This window comes from Chroicocephalus ridibundus, chromosome 1 (genome assembly GCF_963924245.1).
Source record: "Chroicocephalus ridibundus chromosome 1, bChrRid1.1, whole genome shotgun sequence".
NCBI lineage: Eukaryota > Metazoa > Chordata > Aves > Charadriiformes > Laridae > Chroicocephalus > Chroicocephalus ridibundus.
This window is the reverse complement of record NC_086284.1, coordinates 27,881,164-27,906,804: the sequence shown is the minus strand read 5'-3', so window position 1 is coordinate 27,906,804 and position 25,641 is coordinate 27,881,164. Positions and strand designations below refer to the sequence as shown.

Genomic DNA, 25,641 nt, shown 5'->3' with positions numbered 1-25,641 from the left:
GAAATGAAGTGTAAAACGAAGCATTTTAAAGTTATGTTTAACTGAGTTAAGTCAGTTGATCTGGACTAGCAGTGCAAACAGCCAACAGTGCATCCAGAGCACTTTGTACATTACTCTTGCACACTTCTCTACACCACGCACATATCCTACCTACTGTTTTTGTCCCTTATAGTCTTCTGGACTCCACTATCTCTGTTCATTTTCTCTCCATTTCCTTCTTTGCAAAATCAGTTTTAATTTTACTCCTTACCATTTCCTTTCGCTATTCAGTTTCCTCTTAAAGGCACTGCAACTTTACAGTCCAGTTACTCTTCTGCTTGTCATGCCTTACAGTGGTCTTCCCTCCTTCCTTCTCTTCCTTCTGCCTCTCCTGTTATTTCCAGCCCATTCCTCTATGTTCTCCAGAGCTTCTTAGTCCTCTTTAGTTGTCAGTGAAGTGGGCAAATGGCTCTGCAAGCTCTCTAAAGCCAGGCATAATACTCCCTCTCTACCCTTGCAATCAAAATGATTTCTTCCTTTTCCTTCTGCTGGTTAATGGACCTATCATGATCTATCACATGATCATGACATCACCATGGGACGTGGGTCATGTCTCCTTGACTGGCTAAGCATTAGACAACTTTCTGGGTAGTAAGAAGCAAGGTGTAAAAACTGAACTTCCAGATTCCTGTTTATGTCTTTAAATAAATCATCTGATTTTCAGGAAGGATTTCAGAAGTGGCTGATGAATGGTAACCACTTCTAAAAATCAGACAGTGACTTACAGTGTAAGACCCAGGGACACAGTTTTTAAAATCATTATTTTTTTGTGCCTAGGCAGAGTATTTCCAGACTTAATCCCTGGATGCCAGTGCATTCTGGAGTCCTCTTTGCAAATAACAGATGAAGAACCGTCAGAAATAGAGTTCAAAGTGGAAGTGTTGGAATACACTCATCGGGTCCAGCTGTCCAAGGCAGCTAGAATGATACCCATATTTAAACATGAAAAGAAGTCATTGTGGGCAGTAAAAATAATCACAGCTTCCCATATTAATTATCATACATGTTTCTGAAAAAAACAAAGCAAACTATAATACACCCAGATGAGAATACAGATGTAGGATCCAGTATGGCTCTGTAAAAGAAAAGAGAAACAGCTTTTGCACAGGAAAACAGGAAGAGATAAAACTTATCTAGGCTTTCCAAACTAATATTGCAGAGATCTTCAAAACAGAGAGGAAATAACGTGAGAAATCAGTGTGGGAAGGAAATTTTGGTCATAGAACATAAATTTTATAAAAGATCCAAAGGCACCCAAATTAAACTTGTCAGTTTTCGGAAAGAAGAGAGGCTAAGAATAGGTTGCCACAAAGATTTTTACTAGGACAAGTATCTTTTAAAGCTTCATTATCTTGACAAGTGAGTGAACAGATGGCAAAATCTGTAGCAAACTCAAGATTTCCTAGGGTACTAAAGATTAGAGAGATTTCTGAGGGCCAAATTTCAAATCACCAAAGCGAGGTGATTTGACAGCCTCAAAGCAGATGGGATTTCAATTTACCTAAGTGTGAGGTAATGCTGAGGAATGATCTGAAGCGGTCACTGACACTGCATACTTAATGAAGTGTGTTACCAGTTCGGAAAAATACCTAGGCAACATTATGGACAGCTTAATTAAAACAGCTCAGTCAAAACAGCTGTTCAATTTGCAGCACTAGTCGTGAAAGCAAATAAAATGCTAATTTATATGAACCATAAAGAACAGCATTGCTATTATTATAATGTCATCATATAAATTCAGGAACTATATCACAGTGACATCCGGCATTGTCGACATCACAAAACTGTCTACAAAAAGTAACATTCAGAGAAGTCAGTGAAGGATGATATGCAGGGAAGATACAACCATTTTACTTAACTAATGAAAAATGTCACGGCACTAAATTCCTACTCACCTTTAAGTCCTAGAGATATCCAATGAACGTAAGACACAGAACATGTAGCACCCTCATGTGCTGGAACCTGTTGCCCCCATTAATGAGGAGCATTAAATCAGCAAGAAACTGAGGGCTTTATGTTCACATATTCTTAAGAAGCATGACGGGAGTGAGCAGGGAAAGGGAAGAACCCACACTGAATGAAATTTTTCAGTGAAGCGTATGGGAATTTTTACAGTTACTTCAGCAAGTCAAAAAATCTCACCATTAATGTGAGATTGTCACTAGTGTTTGGTCAAAATTGTGGTTTTTTTTTTAAAGAATGATTAGAGCAGTTCTTGTAGGAAGGGAGGCCATCCCTGGTGATTATTGAGAAGACCTTAAGTTTCATCAATTCTGAATTAAAAGGGTAATTTATACCTGTACAAAGTAGAGTAAGAGCCTACTTTTACTTTCTAGTAGTACACGCAACTCACTTTGCATTTATCCTGCCCAGCTATAAAAGATGAGCTATAGCACAGGAAGGAGGAGGATAAATCCAAATCTATTTAAGTCCTAAAGGACGATAATGTTTTCCAGATGAAACTGTATTCCTTATGACTTGACTGACAGCAGTGGACTAGTTTAGATCACTGCAAAACCATTTAGCAACATTTCAGAAGAGAAATTGGGAATAGCCCCCAATTTGAGGCATACGAAGTCTAGTTTTTGGGTTTCAGATTTACACTTTTTTCCCCTTTAGCAGTGACATTCACTAAAATATTTTTAAGGCCTGGGTTCTGAAACTATGGATCTGATAATTTTGATCAAATTAACATCAAGGATTACTTAATATAAATATTCTCTGTCAGGTAAATTAACTGATTGTCTGTCTCAAAAACTAACACTGTAAGAACCTGCTGAGTTATAATCCCTTTATCACCTCCTCTCTAAGCAATTTGCACAGAGGTTTGTAATGTAAATGATTCAAAAAATTTCCCTGAAATGTAGACTACTGAGCAGATTTACGTTGGCACAAAATGATGAAAAGCTGTTGAAGTGAGTCTGCGTGACAGTAGTGTAAGTAAACAATATGGCCAACACTTGTATCTGCAACACCGTAAAGGTGTTCTGATATCATCCAGAGGAACTAATTCCACTAGAAACCCTTCCAACACTGAAAACGAACTTTGGAACCTGCAGTACGTACAAGCAAAAGAGTAACTTTTTCTCGCCTTCTTGAACAGTCCTGAATGCATATCTCCTTCATTTGCATGGCACTAAATTGATGTTGAGGGGAATTGGGTATGTGGAGTCTCAAAAAAGTGTCTATTAATGGTAGGAGGGGGAGTCTGGCCAGCTAGAATATAGTGCTCCAAGGCAGAGGTGAAGCCTCTTTGTTCTTTCTGGAATCAACTTTTCAAGTAATACTAAATAAAAAAGATGGCCCTTTCTGGAAAGCAAGTGGTGGCATTATCAGTAGAGAGCAGTGGCTGTGACCTCTGTCATCATTCTGGTCACATCGCTGTACACAGCAGCTGGTGACGGGGAAACACCTCCTCAAGCTCTCTCTGCCTTTGGTATGCTGGGCCAGCTACAGAGCAGTCCCGGCTACTGCCTTTCTTGGTAATTAAGTTGTTGCTTCCAATCCCAAAAGAGGAAAGAAAAATATCTTAATATTTTCTAGCTTTCTCCCATGTTGTTTGATGTTATTATTTACATAATAGTAATTTAATGTCACTATTAAAATTCAGTTCTGTGAAAAGCAAATGGGTGCATAACATAGGTTTTTTTGCCTCCTGCATGCAGAAGTTGGAGTCTATTTGGAAGACCACAAAAAGTTATGCTTTGCATGGTGGACTATTTCATTTCTCACAGTGGGATTCTTTTATAAGGACTATGATTATACAGCAGCACATCAGTGCTCTCGTAAAGTCTGCTGCCTACTGTGCAGTGACACCTTATAGCTCACCTCGCTGTGCATATACGTCGTGTCATCCACATAAAAATATAACGTAGCTTTCTCTCCAAGATACTGAATCTTGAATGAATTTATGTCATTATGTGAACCTCCTCAACCTACATGCAAAAGGCAGGAAGAGTGTAAGCAAAACTGAGGTGAAGAAGCTACAAATTTGGTGTCACAAGTATTTTTTAGACTTGCAATTCACAGCTATGCTTTAGCCTACCTGATTATGTGAAGCCATTACTGAAGCAATATTGGACTTCTTTTGGTAACTTTTTTTTTCTCCAAAGCTTTCTTGTAATGGTTTCAAGGGCAGTACTACAGGCCTGTTCGTGTTTCAACCAAAAAAAGTAAAACTCTCAGTGACTCACAGTAAACTGTTCTCTGTACAGCTCTAAGAACTGAAACTGCAGTTGTTACTGCTGATTTGTTAATATAACACAGACATCGACATTTCCTGGTTACTGTAAACACTAAAATGCTTTTGGAGTTAATGGAATACAGGTGCTGCCTGACACTACCAAAATGTTCTCACAGAAACAGAGACATTTTTGGATGGAAAGAGCTGCAGATCCACCTAGTCCAGCCCCTTCTTCACAGCATGAATATCCTGCTTCTCAGTGGGAATACCCAGATACGTTAAATGTCATGAAACAAGCATTCTTCCTAAGCTTAAACTCCTTTATACTAGCAGGAATGGCCGTACCACTTAGCCTGCTGGAACAGAGAGTTCTGTAATGCCAGAGCTGGGTGATGGAGGGGGCTTAGGCAGGCTCTGAGCCGGCTGGGAAACCTTCCCAACGGGGCTGTGGGAAATGAGGCTTACCATCGAATTGCCACCAGCCTTCACTTCGAGTGAGACCCAGACACAGTACTGCCAGCAGCCGATCGGCCCTTCTTAACTGTGGAAGCAAGAAGAAATGTAAAATCAGTCTTAATGGTTCGAGATCCTGCAGAACTGTTTTAAGTTAACAGGGGTTGACTTGGGCCTCAGCCAAATTTTGATGCTGGTCATTATAATCTGCCTACCTGAAATTCTATCCCCTATTGCAACTGGCCACAACATTCTTTATTTCCTGTCCAAAAACAGTAGTAGCATTGCATTTCAATTCTATTAAATTTATATATATATTAAAAATCTGTTAAATAAGTTAAAATAGTAGCTGTGTGACCAGTAATGAAGGAAGCTGTGTAAAAATCCATAGCTTGCAATATATTGGTACTTGGCAATATGCTCCCGTCAGTCAGTAGCCCGATTACTAGGAAAGTGTGTGCTCATGAGTATTTGTGTATCTGAAGAAAGTTTGTACTCTTATAAGTAAATTGGTTTTGGGAACAATTCCTTTGCATTGTTGTTAGAACCTCTTGTCAAGATTGATCATGTTTTCCTGTGTAATCCAGAAGAGTTATAAAAAAAAGAACAAGCTCCCAGGTCTCTGAACCAATATCCAGATACGGTGTGTGCTAAATTGCCACTGACTGCTGCAAGGCTTTTTTACACAAATTTTCCAATTATTTCTACTGTGATGGTAATAACAGTTGGAAGTTTGGAAAAAAAATAATAACCTTGGTTTAGACAAGGTCCCAATACGATATTAAGGAAATGAGCACTTTGAGAGCAAAGAAAGATGTAGTTTAGAATAACACATTTTTGTCAAGCAACTAAAAAGGAGGGGAAGAATCAGACACCAGAAGCTGGAATGAGAAGAACAGGAGCAATATTCTGTGCTGAGACATTTCTTGTTTCAACATAGCTGCTCAATTTTTCAAGGGCATTAATCATCTCAAAATTTCAAGTTCTGCTCCAGTGAAAAGCCACTGTATCTACACACATAAAATGTATTCCACTTTCCCAGTTGCTCAATCATTGAAGAATTGGCTATTTCTACAGTGACCGGCTTTTTCCCAGCCCAGGCTTTCATATCTGCAACATACTATATTTTAAAGATGTCCACAGAGTGTCTTATGAAAGGAAGTGAAAGTTTATTGGCACTTGGTTTGTTTTGTCCAATCTTCTCCTCTGCTATCTGAGAAATGTGCAAGGGCTTTTGTGGCTGCAATTCTTCAGAATTTCAGCTTAAGTATCAGCTTAATTGTCTACTGTTTAGTGAAAGTGCTCTGTTTACTCAGACAGTAATCCATCTAATGATCATTTGTGCCACAGTTACCTCCCTGTCCCCTTTTTCACCATTCTCACAGAACAGAGCATCCTCCTACCTGTCACGCAGGCCCTTCACCTGGAGTTCGTCATTCTCCTGTGACAACTCAGGCTGAGTTAAGGACACAAGATTGGAGAAGTAGGAGGGTTATTAAAAAATAATCTGCAAGAGCTAGATACAACTAGAATGTGAGATGGAGAGAAAAGTCCAAGGTAAGGCTGGCCAGAATGTGAAAATCCTGCTCCATGGTAAAACCAGGAAAATGGTAGTTATTTTCCAGAAAAACTGTCATTTTCTTTAATTTTTATTCTGTAAGAAATGATTTTTTTTGTCAGAAGGAGTTTTCCAGGTGAAAATTCATGGTTGGAAAAACTTTCATCCCATGTTTACCATCTCATCTTTGTTCTCACTTACTTTGCCTTGATAAACACAATTTGGTCAACTTCAGTGCATCCCAAATGCAAATATACTCTGGGAGTTCTCTGCTGTCACTATTCATTGCAGCTCATCCTGCCTTTATGTTGCATCGAGCAGAGGCTACTTGCCTTAAGGCTGGAGGCCCTTCCCTTCCCTATCTATCATCTGTTTAATATTAAAAGCTTGATTCCCACAGTCTGTCTGTACAGGATGCCAGCTTTTGTTGTCTACTGTGTTTTCTATGTGCCTACTATGAGTTTGCAAATACACATTTGCATGCTTTCTCTAAAAATGCCCCTTATCCTTGGGACTTGGTCCTCTGAATAGATATTGACCTCCTTGGAGACCCTCTTGCTAACTTGCTTTGCATCGGTGCCTCCAAAAACTAATTCTGGTGTGCTAACACCAGTAGTTACGCCGCTGGCCAGTATTGTTTTATTGTTCTCTGGTACTCCACCCTTCCTACCCCAATTAGCTCTTCTCTCCACTGGTGTCTTGTTTTATATTTAGCTTGTAATATCCTGAGGGCAAAGACTGTACTTTTGCCCCATCCAGTTTCTGGTTCTAAGTGTTTTGATAATACAGTTTATTATTAATAATAATAATAATAAAGTACCATCATCTGTCCTGTGGATGGAAGAAAAGCTTCATTCCCCCCCCATCCCCTCCATGCCAGTTTTAGCAAAGGAGAGGGAGCACAGTCAAACAGCAGATAGTTTGTAGTCTGGATCTGAGCATACTTAGAGCCTTTTCACAGTGAATACTGCAAGAAGGCCTGTTTATTTCAGCATTAATCACTGTGAACAAAAGTGAAAGAATTTGGCCCCGACTAATGAAAGCCAGCAGCGCTCTGCTGTTGGCAAAGTGCAGAGCGATCCTTTCCCAGAGCTTCAGGAAGCTGAAATGGAGAAGGATGAACAGATAGGTGCCAATCTCTTGATAAACGTCGAAAGAGTGAAGCTGCTTTATAATTGATCCTCGTTAAAGCTACCTTAAAATTATGTTAATTTGCATATGTAAATAACAAGCAGGAGAGAGTGCCAGGGAACAGGCTGGAACATTTTGTCCTCGTTCACAATGATTCTTATTTTTCTCTATCCAAAACGTTTGTTTGTTTACTTAGATGTCAAAGAGGACACCTACTCATATGCCCTTGGTGCTTTTCACATAACTTCAGCCACAGAATTAGTATGCAATTCACTGCAGTCTGCTGTTAGGAAAACAAGCCATGGAAAACCTCAAATCTTTTCTTCCCTTCCAGTGGTAACCCAGACTTACAACATCACACTCAGGACGTTTAGCCTGTGACAGAAAACAAATTCCAGAGCTCTAGGACCCCCAAAGATCATTGCCAAAGTTATAAATATTACTGGATGTATTTACAAATAGGCTGGCTGAGCTACTATTTGAAGCTAGAAAAGCACAGCCGCACCGTATAATACACTTCAAGGAGCTTCTTTAATTTACAGTCAGTTCCTGAAGAATTAGATGTATTATAAAGTCTGGTATTGCACTGATTAGCATCAGTGATCCTGTAGTAGTACTAATTGATTTCCTCTTTTGCTTTATTATTGCTTTTTAAGAGATATAAGCGTAAGGAGCTTGTGCCCGCTAAACAGCACACAGTAACCAAGGACGCACTCTTCCCACATTTTCCTCTGCAAGACGCACCCTGTTTTGTTCCTCTACAAGCAGACAAATATTGTGAAGTGGTTAAACTAACAAAAAATCCTGGCTCACCATAATTAAGGTCTGGAGGGGGAAAAAAAGGAAAGAAGTTGTACTTTTATCATAGTCTTTCAGTAGTTTACAAATGGCAAACCAAGATGTAGTCATTTTTCTCATTCCTTAGGCCTGATTCTGTTCTTACCAGATGCAGGGGAGCTTTTACGGTGACTTTATTAGGACTAGACCGGGCTGCATAATGGAATCTGTAACAAATTAAAAACACACTGCTAATTAGAGGCCAGATTATTATGTAGTATCAATTAACTTGGCGTTTAATTACTATGGTGATTGGGAGGCACTATAAATTGCTAAATATATAATTAGAACATGAGGCTTCTGTGCCACAGTGGCATCAGAGCACGGGTGTAATTAGCTTAGATTTTCCCCCAACATTTTACATGCTTGCAAGATTTTAAGACAGACAAAATACCACTGTCATTCCTGCCAATATTCTGTTATCAATGAGAAAAGACAAATATCATACATAGTTCAGCTTCTTTTAAGGCAACTGGGAACATCCTCCTTTCATTTTATCATATACAGTGGTTTTGTTGCAGTTACTCTAAAGAGAACCATTTTGGTATGACTAGTATCAATCAGGAAAACTGCTGTTTCTGTGGAAAATGCGCTTTCCTTGTCTTTCTCCCAGAAATGTTATCCATCCTTGTTCAGGATGTCAACATGTTTCAAGCTGTAGACAAGAGCACTGATCAGTTGGCTGCTTATGCACTTAACCAACAGATGAAAATGCGTGGAGGGAGACCAGAACTTTACCGTTTGGTCATGCTTTCTGACATCCTAAAAGGAAGTGAAACATCTTTGACCTGTGAATGATCCCTAACACATACCTTTCTTCAAGCAGGTTGTGGAGAACAGCTCTTATTGTAACTGCTACTACTAGGTGTAATACATCAAAAATACCTGTGTTGGTAACTCGACTCCTGAAGAGCTGACTATGATTAAAGACATAAAATAGGAACGGGCCAGTTGCTGCATGAGGTATTTTCTCATTACTCGGTAACACTGTTTCTTTGGGGAGAAAAGTACAGTATCTGATCTTGCTGCTGGATTTAGTTTTCCACAGTGAAGTACGTGAAATTAGTAAGATTTTTGTCAGTGCCTGCCACAGAGTTTAATCTAGGCTTGCCAGTTCAGTTCTGCTGCTGATTATGAAATCTAGCCGTATCACTGGAGTTCATCTTAGCAACCTGTGGTGAGATAACACGGTATTCGCAATTGCTAGTATCTCATTGCTAATTATCTGCTTTCAGTAAACCTGGAAGTCTAGGGACATTTTTGATAAAGTAACCTCTTCAAAAATGGTGCAGAAGGGAAGAGAACATCTTTTGTTGTACTGCTACATTCTGGCCATCACAGAAAGCAACTGAAGAAAGGGAGATCTATCTTCCAGACAGGCTGGACACGGTAAGAGGGAGCATTCAAGTGTGGCTGCCAGAAAAGCACTGAGGAAGGTTACAGCATTAGCTGAGACTGGTATTTGTGGGTAACGACACAGCAGTATGACACAAACCCTTCAAAACTGATTTTATGATTTCACCTTTAGACTCTGTGTCACTGCTGATCTTTATAGGGCAGCAGAGTACAATGTCAGAAGTGAATTTCTTGTCTCTACCTGGTTCCTAGTGGACAGGAGCCCATGGCAAAAAACAGGCATCGTAGGTTTTGTGTACCGGTAATGGCTGCGTTGGTAGGGAATTAAATAAAGTGAGGCAGAGGTCAGTGGCAGATTTACGGGGCAGAGGAGCTGATTGTAGGAGCTGTAATCCTCTCTTCTCCCATTACCATCAGCAGGTGTTTGCTCTGGGTCATGGGATGTGGGCGTATTTACTTAATTATGCTGTCCCCTTTCCAGATCTTGGATGCATCCGTCCCTGGAAAGGCATCCCTTTTCTTGTAAGAGTTTGTCCAGTCATTTGGAGGACACCGTGGGTGGAACTGCAGGAGGAGGAGTGACATACAACATCTTCACAAGTTCTCGGCAAGCATATCGTCTCCGCTTCATCAGATATAGTAGAGTAGTTTAAGGTGAACCTTTTAAGAACAGGGACAACAGAAAACAAATTCACATCAGAGAGTAAGCAGAAGGCATTATTAAAATTGAGTGGTGACACGGATTATGTCTGTTTGTTTGCTTTTAGCTTCCATGGGTATTGCTGGCATTGCAGCTACGGTTTTAATTTAAACAAGATGGGGATATCGATAATGTTTAACATGACTGCTTTACCAGGGTATTCAGCTGTTTCGGTGAATGGCACTCACTTGCAGGAAGATCAGCCTCTTCATTGCACATTGCGAGTACTCTGCAAAAAGAGTAAGCAATAAGTAATGGTTTGTGACTAAATGAAATGAAGCCCCTGTTGTTCTTCTCAGCTATGGGACACTCTGCTGCCAGCTGTGCTGGGAACCATCCCCTCCACCGGTGGCCAGGGTAGGGAAGGGGCCACTCTTACAACTGTATTTCCCAGATTGCAGAGGAAGCAGAGACCCAAAATTGGTTTCCTAAATGGAATAAGGGCCCCGATGCTCCTCTCTGGGTTGTCCAGGGATGGAAGACTCAAGATTCCTTTTAGTCTGCAAATGTGTGCAAAAAGGGGCTGCCAAGGTTTAGTTTTGAAAGCTTTTAGGAGTGTAAGCACTTGTTAGAGGTGATGCTGCAGGGGGGTAGAAGGGATGAAGCGGGGAGAGGCAGGTGGGAGGAACACAGAAAAAGAGGGAAAGAGATGGGAAGGGCCATGTTGCGAGGACTGTGGCTCCAGCTCGAGTCGAGAGTTGATAAAACCTCGGAAAAAAAACCCCGAACAACTTTTCTTTTGGCAAAAGTCGTGGCGTGGGTTAAGCACCTATTACAGCTTGCGGAGAAAAAAGAAAAGGCCACCCGCTGCCACCCAGGTTTTGTGTCACCTCGGTGCCGGTGACCTCTCCCGGGCGCGGCGGCCGCTGGCTTCTGGTCCGAGGGACCACCGAGCCCGGCAGGCGCTACTGGGCCCGGGCGAGCTGAGGCGGGCGGCGGCGAGTGGGAGCCCGCGGCCGGGCGCTGACAGCGGGGGCGGCCGGGGGGTGCTCGGCCGGACGGTTCCCACATGAAGGGTCCCAGGCACGGAATTTAGGAGCGGGGCCCGGGGCTGCCGTTGGCGCTTGAGCCCGCGGGGCGCGGGGTCCCGGCCGGGCCGGAGGGCGGGGGCGGCCATTTCCCTCAGGGGCGACCCCCGGGCCGCAGGCGGGGCAGGAGCCGGGGCCAGACCCCGGGGCACCTTCCCCGCCCCGGCGGGGGGCTGAGGCGCGGGGGAGGGAAGGAGGGAGGAGGGCGGTGAGGCGCCGGGGCGCTAAGGGAGGCTGGCGGCGCCGCTGCTGCCCCGGGGGCCGGGGCGGGCGGCGCTCAGGTGAAGGGTCCCGCCCGCCCGGAGCGGCGGTGAGGCGGGCTGCGGCGCGGCCCCGCCGGCCCCATGTGGCCACCGCCGCCGCCGCCCGTACCCGGCGAGGGGAGCCGCCGGCGGCGCTGAGGAGCGGGGCTGCCCGGGGCGGCATGAGGAGCCGCCGAGGATGAGCAGCCAGCGCCGCCCGGCCAAGGCGCAGCTCCGGAGGTCTCTGAGCGAGCAGCTGCGGGACTCCACCGCCAAAGCCTGGGACTTACTGTGGAGGAATGTCCGGGAGCGGCGGCTCGCAGGTCAGTCCCGCCGCGCCGCCCGAGGGGGGACACCCCGGGGGTCCCCGCTCCAAGAGGACGCCCTGGGGCGGGGGGGGGGGCACGACGACACCCGCCCCGCTGCCGCGACGGAGCGCGGAGACCTCGGGGCATCGTGTCGGGGTCTGCCGGCAGGGATGCCGGTGGCGGTGGCCGGGCAGGTCGGGCTGCAGGGAGGAGGCGGGGTGCGAGCACCCCTCCAGCACCTGCCCGGTCCCTGGTGGGCACGGTGGGGATGGTGCCACAAGCCGTCGGGCTCGGGTCTGAAGCTGGAGGTCGCCCCACGTCTGAGGCACCTTCTGAGCATCTCAGAAACGAAGAGGGTTGACTTTGCCCCCGGGAAGCGGGCTCACCTGCTGGTCTGATCAGTTTTCTAAGTCACTTGCAGGGCCAGGTGGGTTCCTCGTAGGGTTTGCGTGTGCGGAGCGCTGCAACTCCCAAAGAAGAATGGTTTGTTTGATTTCAGGGGCTTTTATAGCTTTAGCTCACCTAACTGCTCTGGAAAACCAGGCTCCTGCAGTCTCACCAACCCCAGGTGGAGACCAGAAGGACACAGAGCTCCAGTAGGTCGGGTCACATTTAGAGCACTGCTGTCGCAGCAGCACATTCGCTGTACGCGTGCAAAAATACCGCTAGTTTGTATCTGTAAAATACTTCATGAATTAAAAGATCTAGACGGTACAGGCAAGTGCAAGGTAAAATTATACTGGAAAACAATACATCAAGATTCATGAGCAGAATCACGTATAATGAAGGCTAATTTGTAAAGATGGATTCCTCTGCCACATCCTACAGCATTGTTAGGAGTTTGGTGACCTTGCCTAGGGCACTGTGACATACTGGTATTGTATAATACAGAGGTAAATAGTGTATGAGATAGGTGTCTAAATTGTGTCTACAGCGCATTAGTTCTTATGTACATACAATTAAAATAACAGAAAAAAACTGCATGGTAATTTTTTGAAAAATGAATCTCAAGTGGGTAGCTTCAATAATGAATTGCTAATTTTGTAGTGTTATGGTTACCCAAAATATTAATCTGTCTTTACATGTAATGTACTTATTCCTATATTAATAGCAGATGCCAGGAGACATTCAGCAGGGATACTGTTGGCTATTTTTTTCTTTTTTGGTCAAAGACAACTATTGCTTGATTGAGCAAAGGACCTGGGCAGGCTGCCATGAAGCTGTAGCCAACTTCTTAAAGCAACTGGGTATTAAAATTGATGGAGTCGGACTTTTTATTTAAGGTGGATAGAATACTAATGTCCTGGGTTTATTCACTGCCATAATTTAAGTGCTATTCATAATATGCTGGTGAGACACTGATACACACGCCCTTTAATTAAATGAATTATCTGACAGCATAACAAAATGTGTACAAGTAACATCTGTTGATTCCAGAGATGTTCTCTTGTTCAGATGCTTTTATGTCTCTGGGATTTTTGTCCTTGTTTTTATATTTATTTGTCCTTCTGGCCCCCGTAGCTGCAGTGCATATTCCTATGCCTCTTCTTCCAGCTTTCATTAATGAGAAGGCAGGGAATTTAAACTGATCTAAATGTCTCATTATTTGCAATTTGCCAGGCCAGCTTCTTCTCTATCACAATAGATCTGATCCCAGTCAGGTAGATAGTTGCACAAGTTCCCTTTTTTTTTTCTCAAAGTTGACGTTGTGGTTCAGCCCTGACAGTCACAGCAGTAGTGTAACTGGTAACTAGTGTTTAAGAGCAATGACCAAAACAAAACGCAGTTTTAACCATCAGTGTGCTGTCGTTATTTCAACCATCAAGACAAATAAGGATTTGTGATTAAATCATCATTGTGATGATGACTTTGCAGGGACTTTTGGTTTATTTTAGTTTTTTATCTATTTGTTAAGGCTGCAGACACCAGTTGACCAACGTATACCTGTAAAGAAAGTAAACTCGAGACAGCTTAATTCATAAAAATGAGATAATCGTTGGGGTTGGGCGAGACGCTGGAAGATCTCTAGTCCAGCCCCGGGCTCAGAGCAGGATCAGCAGTGGGAGCAGGGCAGGTTGCTCAGGGTCCGTGTGGTGGAGCAGAGGGCAGCAGTACACGGTTGGGCAGCAGGTATGTGAGCTGGAGCAAGGAGCTGAACCTTGGCTTGAGCAAGGAGAGAGATGAACCTTGGCTCGGCTGCTCTCAAAGAGGCAGATGGCATGGCTGGGTTGCTGTGGGAAGTAACACTGTGCACAAAAAGGCTGATACAGTGGGCTCCTTCCCTCCCTCGCCCTCCACAGCAGAGGTGATGAGCGGCAGCCTGGCTCCCGTCGCGCTCCAGGGACAGGGCTGCTCCGTACTGTCTCTTATTCAGGATGAGTCTGTGGTGCCCAGCAGCTCTTAGTCACTCTTTCTGATTCACTGACCGGGATTTGCTTTTTTAAACAAGGAGTGTACCCGCTACCGTGCCACAAATGCCAGCCTGAGTCTTTCTGTGCTTTTCATAATTTTTGCAGAGGTAGTTTACACTGTTTGTTTTCCCACTGTGCTTATGGTTTAAGTTGGGTTTCACAAACTGATCGGGAAATCAACCAGAATTTTAACTCCCTTGTTGGAGCGGGGACCTATTTGTCTGAAAAGTTGCATAAAATACTGTTGTTTTAGTGTAATTCCAAACTTCTGTGCCATTATTGAAAGCCATTGCTTTAGGAATTTGACTTAAGTATTTAACAGACTCTTAAAAAGTGATGACCCTAAGGTGATTCTGAGATCCCTGCTCAAATCATGACGACCTGTTACAGTAAAACACAAGAAGTTGTAGCTGTTACATCTGCGGTGTGTAGGTGAAAAGTGCCACCCTCTATCTGTCATTCTTTCAGTTACTATATACTAAAAAAAAAAAAAATCACAAAGAATATATTTAAGCTTTGAAGCTCGTACTTCAAAGTCAGGAATCACCAGAGGTAAGGATGCTTGTTGCTGCCTTATTGTGCAGCCTCCTCGCAGTGTAGGGTTGTCTTTTAATGACACGATCACATCCCGCTTTTTTGCACAGAGCTTTTCTGCCTCATTCAGCGCACAAAGTAAGGATCCATACTGATGAATCTGTTAACCTAAAGCCTGCTCTACTGCAGCCTTTTCAAATCCTGGACTGAGCACAGAATTACAAATTCCCTCAAGTGCTCAAGAGCATGGTGCTTAGGAGTACTGAGTCTTGCGTACTTTGTACCATTAATGTTTTAATATTTAGAAGCTGTAAGGTTGTGTTGTTCCCATTTTACAGATAGGAACCAGAGGCACAGTGAGACTGAACTCAGGACTATCAATAATTCTGAGTGTTAGAACTTGAATCTTCTACTTCAATATTCAAATTATGGCTGTCGGCGTCTCCTATTGCGCAGCAGTTGTGCAAATCAGCCTCCAGGATCTATGAGTAACTTGCAATTCTTTGCAGTCTGGTCAGATTTTGTTTCAAGTGTCTTGCTGAAAACCAGACAGAAAGGGTTGGAACCGCAGGGGCACTGTTTACTTGGCATAGTCCCAAAAACACGATTTTTTTCCTGTGTGCTGTCTCCCACCCTTTCCTGCATGCCTTCCAGCATCTGCAAGAGATGTAGCAGCAGTCCTGCAGCTGGCTTAGCTGGGTACGTGCCTCTGATACGCGACTAAATCGTTGTCCATCATCAGATGGGATCCTAGGGAAGTGCATGTGCGGATGAGGTGAAGACTGTTGTAGTGCCTAATGGGAGGAGGGTTGAGTTAGGATTAAACAGGTGACTTAAATTCTGAGACGTCCTGATATTTGAACACTTGACTTTGTGACCCTAACATTCTTCTAATAATAGAAAGTTTTGTCTCTAATTTCCTAGGTTTGGCTTTTAACTGTGGCTTACCAATCCACAGATTGCTGTTGGGATTTCTGCTGTGTAGGGCTGTGACTGCTTTGTCTGCAGCGTAGATACACCCTCAGCCTTTTTGCCAAACCTCTTCTCACCTGAGCTTCATGTCCCACAACACTCTGTATGTTCTGTGTTCTTGAAGAGGTTACATCCCCATTTGATTTCCTCTAGCTCTTCAGGTACAAGTCCTCTTATCTCTTCATTGACGTCCTCCCTACTGCCTGACTGCAACAGTGGTATAGGACAGGACACCCCTGAGCACTGTCCCAGATCCTACTTCGCTGCAGAGCTCTCTGTGAGCAACTGCCTGGGGTGATTTTGGGGTAGGATCTCGGAAGCTCCCACCCTGTTTTGGCATTGTCCCAGGTAAATGGAATTTGTGGGCAAATTTTCTGCCACATCTCTAGTGGTTTGCTCAGACTGAAATTCCAAAGTTTTATAACTTGGCCAAGTTTGGACAGATTTTTCCGAGACCAATGCTAGGGTGACTCTTGAACCTTTGCAGTGAGGGTACAGGTTTCTGTTTCAAAGGATGAATCATAGAATGGTTTGGGTTGGAAGGGACCTTAAAGGTTCCAACCCCTGCCATGGGCAGGGACACCTCCCAATAGACCAGGTTGCTCAAAGCCCCATCCAGACTGATCTTGAACACCTCCAGGGATGGTACATCCACAGCTTCTCTGGGCAACATGTTCCACTGCCTCACCACCCTCACAGTAAAGAATTTTTTCCTAATATCTCATCTAAATTTCCCCTCCTTCAGTTTAAAACCCTTACCCCTCGCCCTATCATTGCACTCACTGATAAAGAGTCCCTCCCCATCTTCTCTGTAGGTCCCCCTTTAGGTACTGGAAGAATGCTATAAGGTCACCCTGGAGCCTTCTCTTCTCCAGGCAGAACAACCCCAACTCTCTCAGCCTGTCTTCACAGGAGAGGCGCTCTGGTCCTCGGATCATCTTCATGGCCCTCCTCTGGACCTGTTCCAACAGCTCCACATCCTTCTTGTGCTGAGGACTCCAAAGCTGGATACAGTACTCCAGGTGGAGTTTCACCAGAGTGGAGTAGAGGGGTACAACCTGCTGGTCAGCACTAGTTTCTCAATGAAAATGTACAGAGGGACAACATACCATGGACCAGTTTCATCTTAGAAATGGATGACCGGCAGCACCAAAAATTGAAACAGGAGCATGAGGCAGGCTCATGATTAAAAGAGAATTTTAGTCTAAAGAAGCCAAAATTAAGATCTTTAAATGGAAAGGTTTAGAAGACCTACTCTTAGGTATCCTTAACTGTTAGGAAGACCTTATAAACGATTTCCAGCTACAAGTATCTCTTCAAATGTGACTTCAATGCATTTATGTCAGAGATGAAACCGAACATTAGCTGAAGTAGGGTAGAAAATGGAGAATAATTTGTCCATCAGAAAGTAATTGCCACGTTCAGCATTTGGCAAAGATGCCAAGGCAATGCCCCTTCTCCTCTCAAAAGTAACTTGTGGTTGGTTTGGGGGTTACTGTGTTTTTATTGGGTGCAAATGAGCAAGCCTACGTTTGTAATTGCACCTCTGGCGACATGGTCCTCCCTGGCACCAGCTGATCTGTTGATCCTGGGGAACAGGGAAGAGAAAAGTGGGTCTTAAAAAACTAGTGGTCACAACCAGAACTATATAAATTTTAGCACAGTTTTCAGTCATGCCTGTATGGAGGCAAGAGCAGCCATATTTCTGGTGCCTAATTAAAGAAGCTTCAAACCTATATGTGCCTCATAGTTTTTAGTTTTCAGTTAAAATGAAACATTTTTAAGAACTTGCTTTTGCAATTTTGTACTCTGTGAAGCAGAACTCTCTATTTCTGGTGTATTGTATCCTGAGGTCAGTGTTAGGAGAGCCCAAAGGAAACCTGTGTACCAGGCTCCCAGGTCCTCTGAGAACCCCTGAGTAAAGGCAAGAGTCCCGGTATGGGGCTAGCCTTGAGTCGGCTGCATCTTGATATTATTCTGTTACTGAAATTTCTTCTTAATTAAGACCTTTGTGTACAGTGCAAAAGCAGCAGGTTCATCTAATTAAAGCTGTTCAAGAAAATAGTGTTTTGCCAGGTCAGTTTTCATTAGGGAAAGTGGGAGATGTGTATGTGAAAAATCTGCTATTTGTTGTGGCCAGTTTGTTGGGCATCCTTTTATTTTCTGTTTTACAATCACACAATACATTTTTGGAAAGCAAAGAGATGTTGCAGTCTGGCCCCCCACCAGTGCACTGGAGAGTAGAAGATGCCGATTCTCATGTATGTTGATAAGATATATATGTGTAAATTCCCCTCTAACCCGACCCCATCAATGGGAAAAGAGTGCCTTTTGTCAAGGAGGAAAGTTATGAAAGATGTTCTTTATTCAGGATGGAGTGCTTCAGGGAAGAAAGAGAGTGGGTTAGGAGTGATTTGCTTGGTCAGGCACTCCAGGAAATTTTCTGCTCTTGTATCAGTCTTAAAGAAAAGGCAGCATCAAAAAAAGTAGTCATTGATCTCATAAATTATATTAATCATGCTATATTTTCTATATTAATGTTAGGATTTTGTATGTGAATCTCTTTCAAGTATGTAGATGCTCTTCTTTGCATGCAAGTTGTGTCAGAATTCTGTAATTTCCATCTCCTTCCATAGACATGCCCTGAAGACCAACGGTTTGAATCTGAAAAGGGGGCGATGGTGGCAAAATACCACCATTGTTAGTTCTGCTGCTGCCGGGTTCTCATGACCCTCAGCAACAAGAAGTTAATTCCAGAAATACAATTACAAAAATACCAATGTGCTTGACCTGCCAAGTATTTCTGTATCAGCATGAGACTGCAGAGGGGGGTGATGGAGGACTCCCCACTGTCTCAAAGTCCAGAGAAAGATGTGATTTTCTCGTACCCACTCCCGTGGCTCCGCTGCTGTTTGCTGTGTAAGGTTTGGAGTGACTCTGGAGGAGCAGCAAAGGTTCCTGGGGCAACAACAACATTCATCTTGTGGTTTTACTTTTAATATATAAATTCTGTATTTGAACAAGTCTTGTTTCCATCAGGGAGATACATCAGAGATTATTTTCCTAGGAGAAATTCAGTTTTGATTACTTAATGTCCTAACATTATGAGATAGAAAACTCTGCTGATAAATTGGGGAGCCAATTTATCAACCAGTGCTGGTAATAGAACTGGATACCATTTGAATCGGTCAGTTTTTATTTGATAGATATTTAGAAAAGGTTCTTGAAAGGTCTCCTCCTTTCTGTGGCTTGGCTGTTCACTGATTTAGACGACACATTAATCTTTAGAAAATGTGTTTTTTTTCTAGGAAGTTATGTTGTCAGTCCTTTTTACAGTACAACTTTCTTGTTTTGTTTTGCTGCTGACTTTGTGTGGTTCCTTGAGCCTCCACAAGTTCTTTCAGTTCTCAATAGACAAATATTTCTCCTTATTTCCCTGCACATATACGTGACCTCAATTCATTCCACCTGTAGCTGTGTCCTACATGTCTAGAAGGCTGATAGCTCGTCAGTATGCTACACCATGCATTTATGGAGGATTCCTGTAAGCATTGTAATTATTGCTGATGTTTGCAGACCATAATAATGGAAACAAATCATAGTACTGGTTTTCTAGAAGCAGTGTATATAATACAATACTGTTTAAGTTCCTCTGTGTTTAGATAGATGTGTTTATCGGTACTCATATTTTTCTGTGATACATAGCTCATATAGACTGATACAAATACTTAACTTATTTGTCTGACATTAAGCTGTAATGGCGTTTTTCCATCCCAAGGTTGCTTCTTAATACCAGTCATGGCATATTAAATTATGTATCTTCTCAGTTATTTCCTATTAGGTGTTTTGTATTTATTTGTATGACTGTAATTCTACAGACCACTTTCCATATCTTCACGCAAGTGACTTTATTTATAATACTAACTATGCCAGAACATGTATATAGAACATTTATATCCACAATAAACTTTTAGCTGCTAAGTGAACACCATAATAATTCCCATCAATACAGCCTTGTTGGTGGCGGCCAGCAAATTCCTAAACATGGGAAATTTCTGGACTCAGTAAGGCCCTGGAGACTGAACTCCTACTCTGCTGCTTTAGCAGCTACAGAAGGATGTGGTGTTTATTTTCAGGAATCAGTGCAGTTTCAATTCTGAATTTTGTGTTATCGCTTTTTCTTTGAATAAAGAAAACTCTTCAGAAATGTCCCATATGGTAATGTTTTTAAGGATTCTGAGAACTTAGATGACTTACCAATTTGATTTGTGCAATACTTGCCAGGCAATGGTATTATTTCATAGCAGTGTATTTTGTATTTCGTGCGTTTCTTGTGAGACAGCTGTTCTGTCTTGCTGTTCGTGATTTCTTTTGGTTTTCTGTCATAGCATGGCCAATTCCCTTGGTGCTGTATATCATAATTCCTTTAAAAATCATTTATTTGGGTCACAATTCATTGAGAAACCCAGCTTTCACTTCAATTGAAGCATATTTTAATAGGAAATTTGAAAATAAAAGCTTGAAAATGTGAACTTCAGAGTCTGAAAAGACAGAAAACAAACAAATAAAAACATATTCTGTAAAATATCATAGTTTTAAGCCAGCCTCATGTTTTTAAAGAAGTGATGCCTGTCTTATGGTTCTTGAAAATTTAGTTTTGGGAATATTATTTTCAATTAATAAAGAATTTGTGATGGTTTCTTCTGATTATTACAGGCTTAAAAGTATGACAGTGTAGGAGGTTCCTTGACTGACATTAAAGCACCACAAGAAGACTGCACTTCTGTAGCTCTTTTGCACGTCCTGTTTACAGTTCAAAAATGAAAATATTTTGACAATCAGACCGTCCTGGTGCAGTTTATATTGCAAATAAGCAAAGATCGAATGCACACAGATACGAGTGCAGCAAGTAGCTGTGGTACAAGAAGGGATCAAGAACAACTGCAATTCATGGCACTTGATGCCAAAAAAACCCAAACTCTGAAAATCAATTTAGTTAATTTATGTAATAATCAATGTCATGTGAAATACTCTGCCTGTCGTTCCAGTAGAGGGCAGTAATTTACATAAATATCAATTAGTATGTCTACACAACATGCATCACAGAATACTAGACACAATAACTGTTTTTATTAAGACAGTGCAATATTCAAGGCGTACTAAGTCCCTCACGGATACAGTGCCATCCAGAAGTCTAATTTTCTGTGCTTTTGCAGCAGGACTTAATCACATTTAATTACAGCAGAGTTTTTGCAAGTTGTACTCGGCTCACTAAACTAAATCACCTCCGCGTGCCCCGATGCTTCATGCAGAGGTGTGCAACACATGCCCCCAGTTAAATGCCATAAACCCCCCAGTCTGAGGGACTGTGACACAGCTCTTACATTATTTGGGTCACTTGAGGCAAGAAGACATGCCAAAAAGTATGTGTTTGGCTCCCAAGGCAATCACACAAAGTCCAAAACTATGCAGTGCAGATACGGCCTCTCTCACCTGCCGGGTGCTGGTCTGGAGCAGCGCGTACAAGCGAACTCTCCATCCTTTGGCACAGAGTCCTGAAATTACTGCCAGCAGTTACTACACTTAGCAACGTAGAAGTAGACCAAAATTCATGAGAGTTAAAAAAACGAGACGTTTTCAGCTAGCATGCCAATCAAAACTCAGACATACTCTGCTGTATATAGTCATCAGAGTGAATAGTATTTCAATGGATAATTTCGCTGAGATACTGATTTTTTTTCTCTGTTGCTGCTGAACAGCAAGGATACAGAAAAACTTTTGTGTCCAGAAATCATTTCTACAGATCCAGCAACATGCTGTAGTACAGTGAAAGAGGAGGCGCTGAAAGTTATAATCATTGTGTTTCTTTAAGCTGTAAGAATTAATTCCTAATCTGTTTCAAAAACACTACCACTTGAAATTTATGCTTAGCTAAGAACTGTTTAAATGGCGAGTGTTTCTTTAGCATGAAGATAAGTTCACTAACTCCAAAATAGCTTTCTTAATTCTTTCAATACTTTACAAATTTTTCTTGTCACAGATATAAAATATTGTGGGAATAATCAGTTTCTTCCGTTGCTCAAACTAAATGAATGGTGGTCCGAGAAGCCAAGCAGCATGTTTTCTGGGGAGGAGGGACTCATGTCCCAGGCCGTGATGATGCGGAAGACACTGAACCTTCACAGGTCATTTAATACAGAAGCGCTTTAAAAAAAATCCCAGAACTAGAATATTGGTTTTGTCTTAGAAAGAATTTAAGGGGAAATTGCCTTCAGCACAGAAGCATGGTTCAAATGTACCTTGTATCACACGTAGATCTGTCTGAATCTGAGCTAAGAGTAGCTTGAAATATCTTTGTATTTTGTCTTTTGTTGATGAAATTTAAGAAGAAATTCAGGGTAACTGCCAGCTCCAGGAAGGTGATAGCTTGAGGGAATGTTGAAAGAGTTAAGTCAAAACCAATGTTACCAATTACACTTCTCTCAGTCAAAACACTGAAAAATTACACTTAGCATTACAAAAAAAAGATTTAGGTTCCTAAATCTTTAGGAACCTCATGCATTGGTTCATAGCTTGGTCTTCCCTAAAGTGCGTTGCATACATATGTGAGTTTATTTTGGATTCACTGCCTGGAGGAGTGAGGACCTGAGCATTTGTCCCGACTTTTAGGTTATTTTCAATACCTCCCATTCCTCTAGTAAATGCACCTCCATTTCCCCACCGCAGTCCCACTCATCCTGATCTGAATGACACGCTGTTTCATAGCTTATCCAGAATAATGCCATGGTAAATTATTTGAGACTGTGCGTCGTTTCTGTGTCAGCTGACTACTGAAAGAATATGTGATTGGCATCTCATGGTCTTGCTCATTTTAAGAGGTCTCTTTAACATAAGAACAGATTTTATCTAAATAAATCAATTTTACAGGGAGATTTCAGCCATCGGATTTGTAGTAAGAGAGAAACTTTTTATTTATGATGTTGGAAAGACCACAGCTGGGAATGCACCCATTAGTAGACACAAACAGATGGATTCTGACAAGTCCATGAACTATTCACACTATTTTTTAGCAAATATTTTGCAGCAATCTTAACTTGCAAATGCTACTCCAGAAACAAATATGGAACTATCTGTCTGTCTCAAGGCACAAAACAAAAGAGTCATGAGTGACTTTAAAATACTGTGGCTTGAGTATGCATACACTTGAAATTTAGGAAGGAGTGCTTTTAATGGAGAATAGTTATGCCTTGATGCAATAAATGTTTTGAATTATAAATAAAGTGATAGAGGGTAGGGTGTCTTTATAGGTGTAGTGAAGTGAGGATGTTCAGCAAAGACTGAAGGTTTCAGAACAAAACTTGTAATTTGATTATGGCATTAATTCAGCAGAGCATGTAAATACTTTGTAAATTTAAATGCTTATGCGTTTATCTCATGTGGACTCATCTGTTTCATTGCATTTAACCTCTAAACCAACAGCATATTCTTTTTAAAAATCTTATCTATTAAATCAGTGTGGTAGAATGTGCGAGTTCATCAGAAACATGAAGGTAGCAGAACATCCATATTTCTGGCATATAATAAAATAGAGGACACTATACCTAATCTGATTCAAATAGAGATCAAATACATTTCAGAATCTGGGTTAGACAAGACACCATCAAATAACATTGACTCTGAAACATCTGTTTTGTTTTATACAAAATCATAAACATGCGTAATTACAAAACGGCCTAAGCTGTTCCTTTTGAAGGCACTCTAAACAGCAAGGACAGCAGGACAAGTGTTACAAAGCCAAGGCACATGCATTAATCATGGCATGGCAGCATTTTAAAGAAGCTATCAAATTCAGAGGGGTTATAAAACAGCTGGGATGAATTGTAGGTAGGAACTGTTCTAAATCTCTGGATTCTAGGTCACAATAGAGGCTATAACACAGGGCACTCACTCGCTCTTTCACTCCTTTGTGCTGCTTTCTCTTAGGGGAGGATCATGACTTTCAGAGGGCTGGAACCATTATCTCTTCTTTTACGGAAAGGATCAGTTGGTGCAATCGTTAGGGATCATGAAACTGGGAAGAAGTTTATTGCTGTGACAGATCGTGCAACATATGGAAGGAAGTAAGACGTTCTCCAGAGACAGATTAAGTTTTTGCCAAGGCATTTTATTGAAATTTTGGAAAATAAACAGGTCATTAATTGGGTCCAGATTTAGCTACTGCGAATTGTGCAAAGATGTTGCAAACCAGATGCTTTCCCCTATTTGTTTTTACAACCCTTTCTATTTATGGATGCTCTTATTTAATGACTTATTTCTTTAATAGAGGGCATTGTTTTGCACCGGAAGTCTCGTCTCTCCATTAGCTTTGCCAGTAGGTGCCTGAGTAAAACATACATGTCCATACAATTTCAGGGGATGAAACAGTCAGCAATACCATGGTAAGTAGGAAATAATCAGTAGGAAGTTGTGGAATATGGTAATTGTAGTAAAGTTAACATTTAATTCTTCCCTGGGTTCCTTAGCATGTAGCAGTTTTGAGACACTCTCTTTGCAGACCCTGCTAGTGGAATGGTAGAGACAAAGACACCCATCCCAAGGACAGCATCCTAAGACCTGGCTTGCCGGTGAAGGTGTCAATACAATCCATGCCAGCATTTCCCTCGCTTTCCTGAGGTCTGCGGTGCAGCCACTGGCGTACCTGTCAGCCCTGTTGAAGCACAATTTCAACTTGCTCTCCAGATCAAGGCTGGAGCGCAAAATGGGAATGTAGCAGCCAAGTCAGCTAAGCTGAACCGACTCACAGAAATACTTGAGAAAATAATTCTTCATTCCTTTTCTACTTAGGTTTCATTTAGTCGTTGGAGCACGGGCATGTTATGTTCTATCCACATAGTCTTGATTCATGTTATAAATAACATACAGGGTGAAAAGCATCTGCCCTGACTTGAAAGCAGCGAGTCTAGTGGGGATGCCTTCTGAAAGGATTGAGCGAGTCACACAAGGTCCTTTACAGTCAAGACAGAAATAGGTACCCCTGAAAGCACGTCCTGTCATCCTGAAATAGGTGTGTGAGACAAGGGGGACGAATTGCCCTGCGGTGGTGCTCATTTCTTTCCATAACCCTAGCCAAGTGACAGCACCAAAGACCTGCCTGCATCAGTGACAGGCGGGAAAAAAGCCATCTCTTCAGCTACCACCTGAGTGCATTTGATACGGAAATCAGCGAGCCCCTAGCATTGCAGAAGTTTAATTTTAGAGATTGCTGCTTATGGCATCCCTGGCTTCGTTTTAAAGTACCTGCTCAAGTGAGCAAAGCAGGAGATCGCGCTGACAAGGCGCCTGTGACTTCAGTGGCACTTGAACATGGACTTTAAGTTACATGTTCTGACAGTAGCCAGCAAGTGTACCTTAACCTCACATAAATGTATTTCTCCATTTCCAGCTTACTCTGGGGAGGCAGATTGTGAATTACACGTCTTAGAAGACACACTGAATTTATCGTAATAAAAGCTGTGTGATTTTATTTGTGATCCCGGGCTGGTTTAGCTAAGCAACAAGGGCAGCAGCCATGCAGATTTTGTACTGCATGCTTTAAAGTGTGTTTTAAGGTTCACTTTTCAAACTACTAGTTAGTTATCCCATGTATGAATATTTGTTGTATTTGGTATAGCGTCCTTAGTGAGAGCAAAAGTCTGCCAGCCTCAGGTATCCTGTTTTTCACAACAGCTGCTAGTGGATGGTTAGGAAAGAGTGTAAGGACATGACAAGTTTATGGTATGACCTCTTAGCTTCCAGGTTTCAGTAAATAGTCTTTGCTGATGTTGTTAACAAGGCTGCCAATTAGGAACAAAGTAAGAGGGAGGTTTACGATGTGACTGTACACTTCCTA

The 25,641-nt window shown here is 42.3% G+C and overlaps 1 protein-coding gene and 1 long non-coding RNA gene across 12 annotated transcripts in view; one reads left to right on the top strand and one right to left on the bottom strand.

The window, feature by feature from the left end:
* STARD13 (StAR related lipid transfer domain containing 13) overlaps window positions 1-25,641 on the top strand; it is a 312,543-nt gene that overhangs the window by 151,546 nt on the left and 135,356 nt on the right. The window contains exon 1 of one of the 9 annotated variants that reach the window (XM_063332616.1): window positions 11,496-11,850. The exons of the other annotated variants lie outside the window; for them this stretch is intronic. Coding sequence (XP_063188686.1) covers window positions 11,727-11,850 — 124 coding nt within the window. The 5' untranslated portion in view covers window positions 11,496-11,726. Of the gene's footprint in view, window positions 1-11,495; window positions 11,851-25,641 lie in introns of those variants that run through there. 9 annotated transcript variants of the gene reach the window in all.
* On the bottom strand, window positions 143-12,569 carry LOC134514619 (uncharacterized). 3 transcript variants are annotated; one of them, XR_010070757.1, is made up of 5 exons: window positions 12,222-12,569; window positions 10,411-10,486; window positions 9,799-10,217; window positions 4,688-4,763; window positions 143-1,114 (listed from the first exon to the last, which is right to left on the bottom strand). It is a non-coding gene; the product is annotated as an uncharacterized LOC134514619 (long non-coding RNA). The 3 variants fall into 3 exon arrangements; XR_010070756.1 differs by lacking the exons at window positions 143-1,114; window positions 4,688-4,763 and having other exon boundaries at window positions 7,439-10,217; XR_010070758.1 differs by lacking the exons at window positions 143-1,114; window positions 4,688-4,763; window positions 12,222-12,569 and adding an exon at window positions 11,818-11,910 and having other exon boundaries at window positions 7,439-10,217.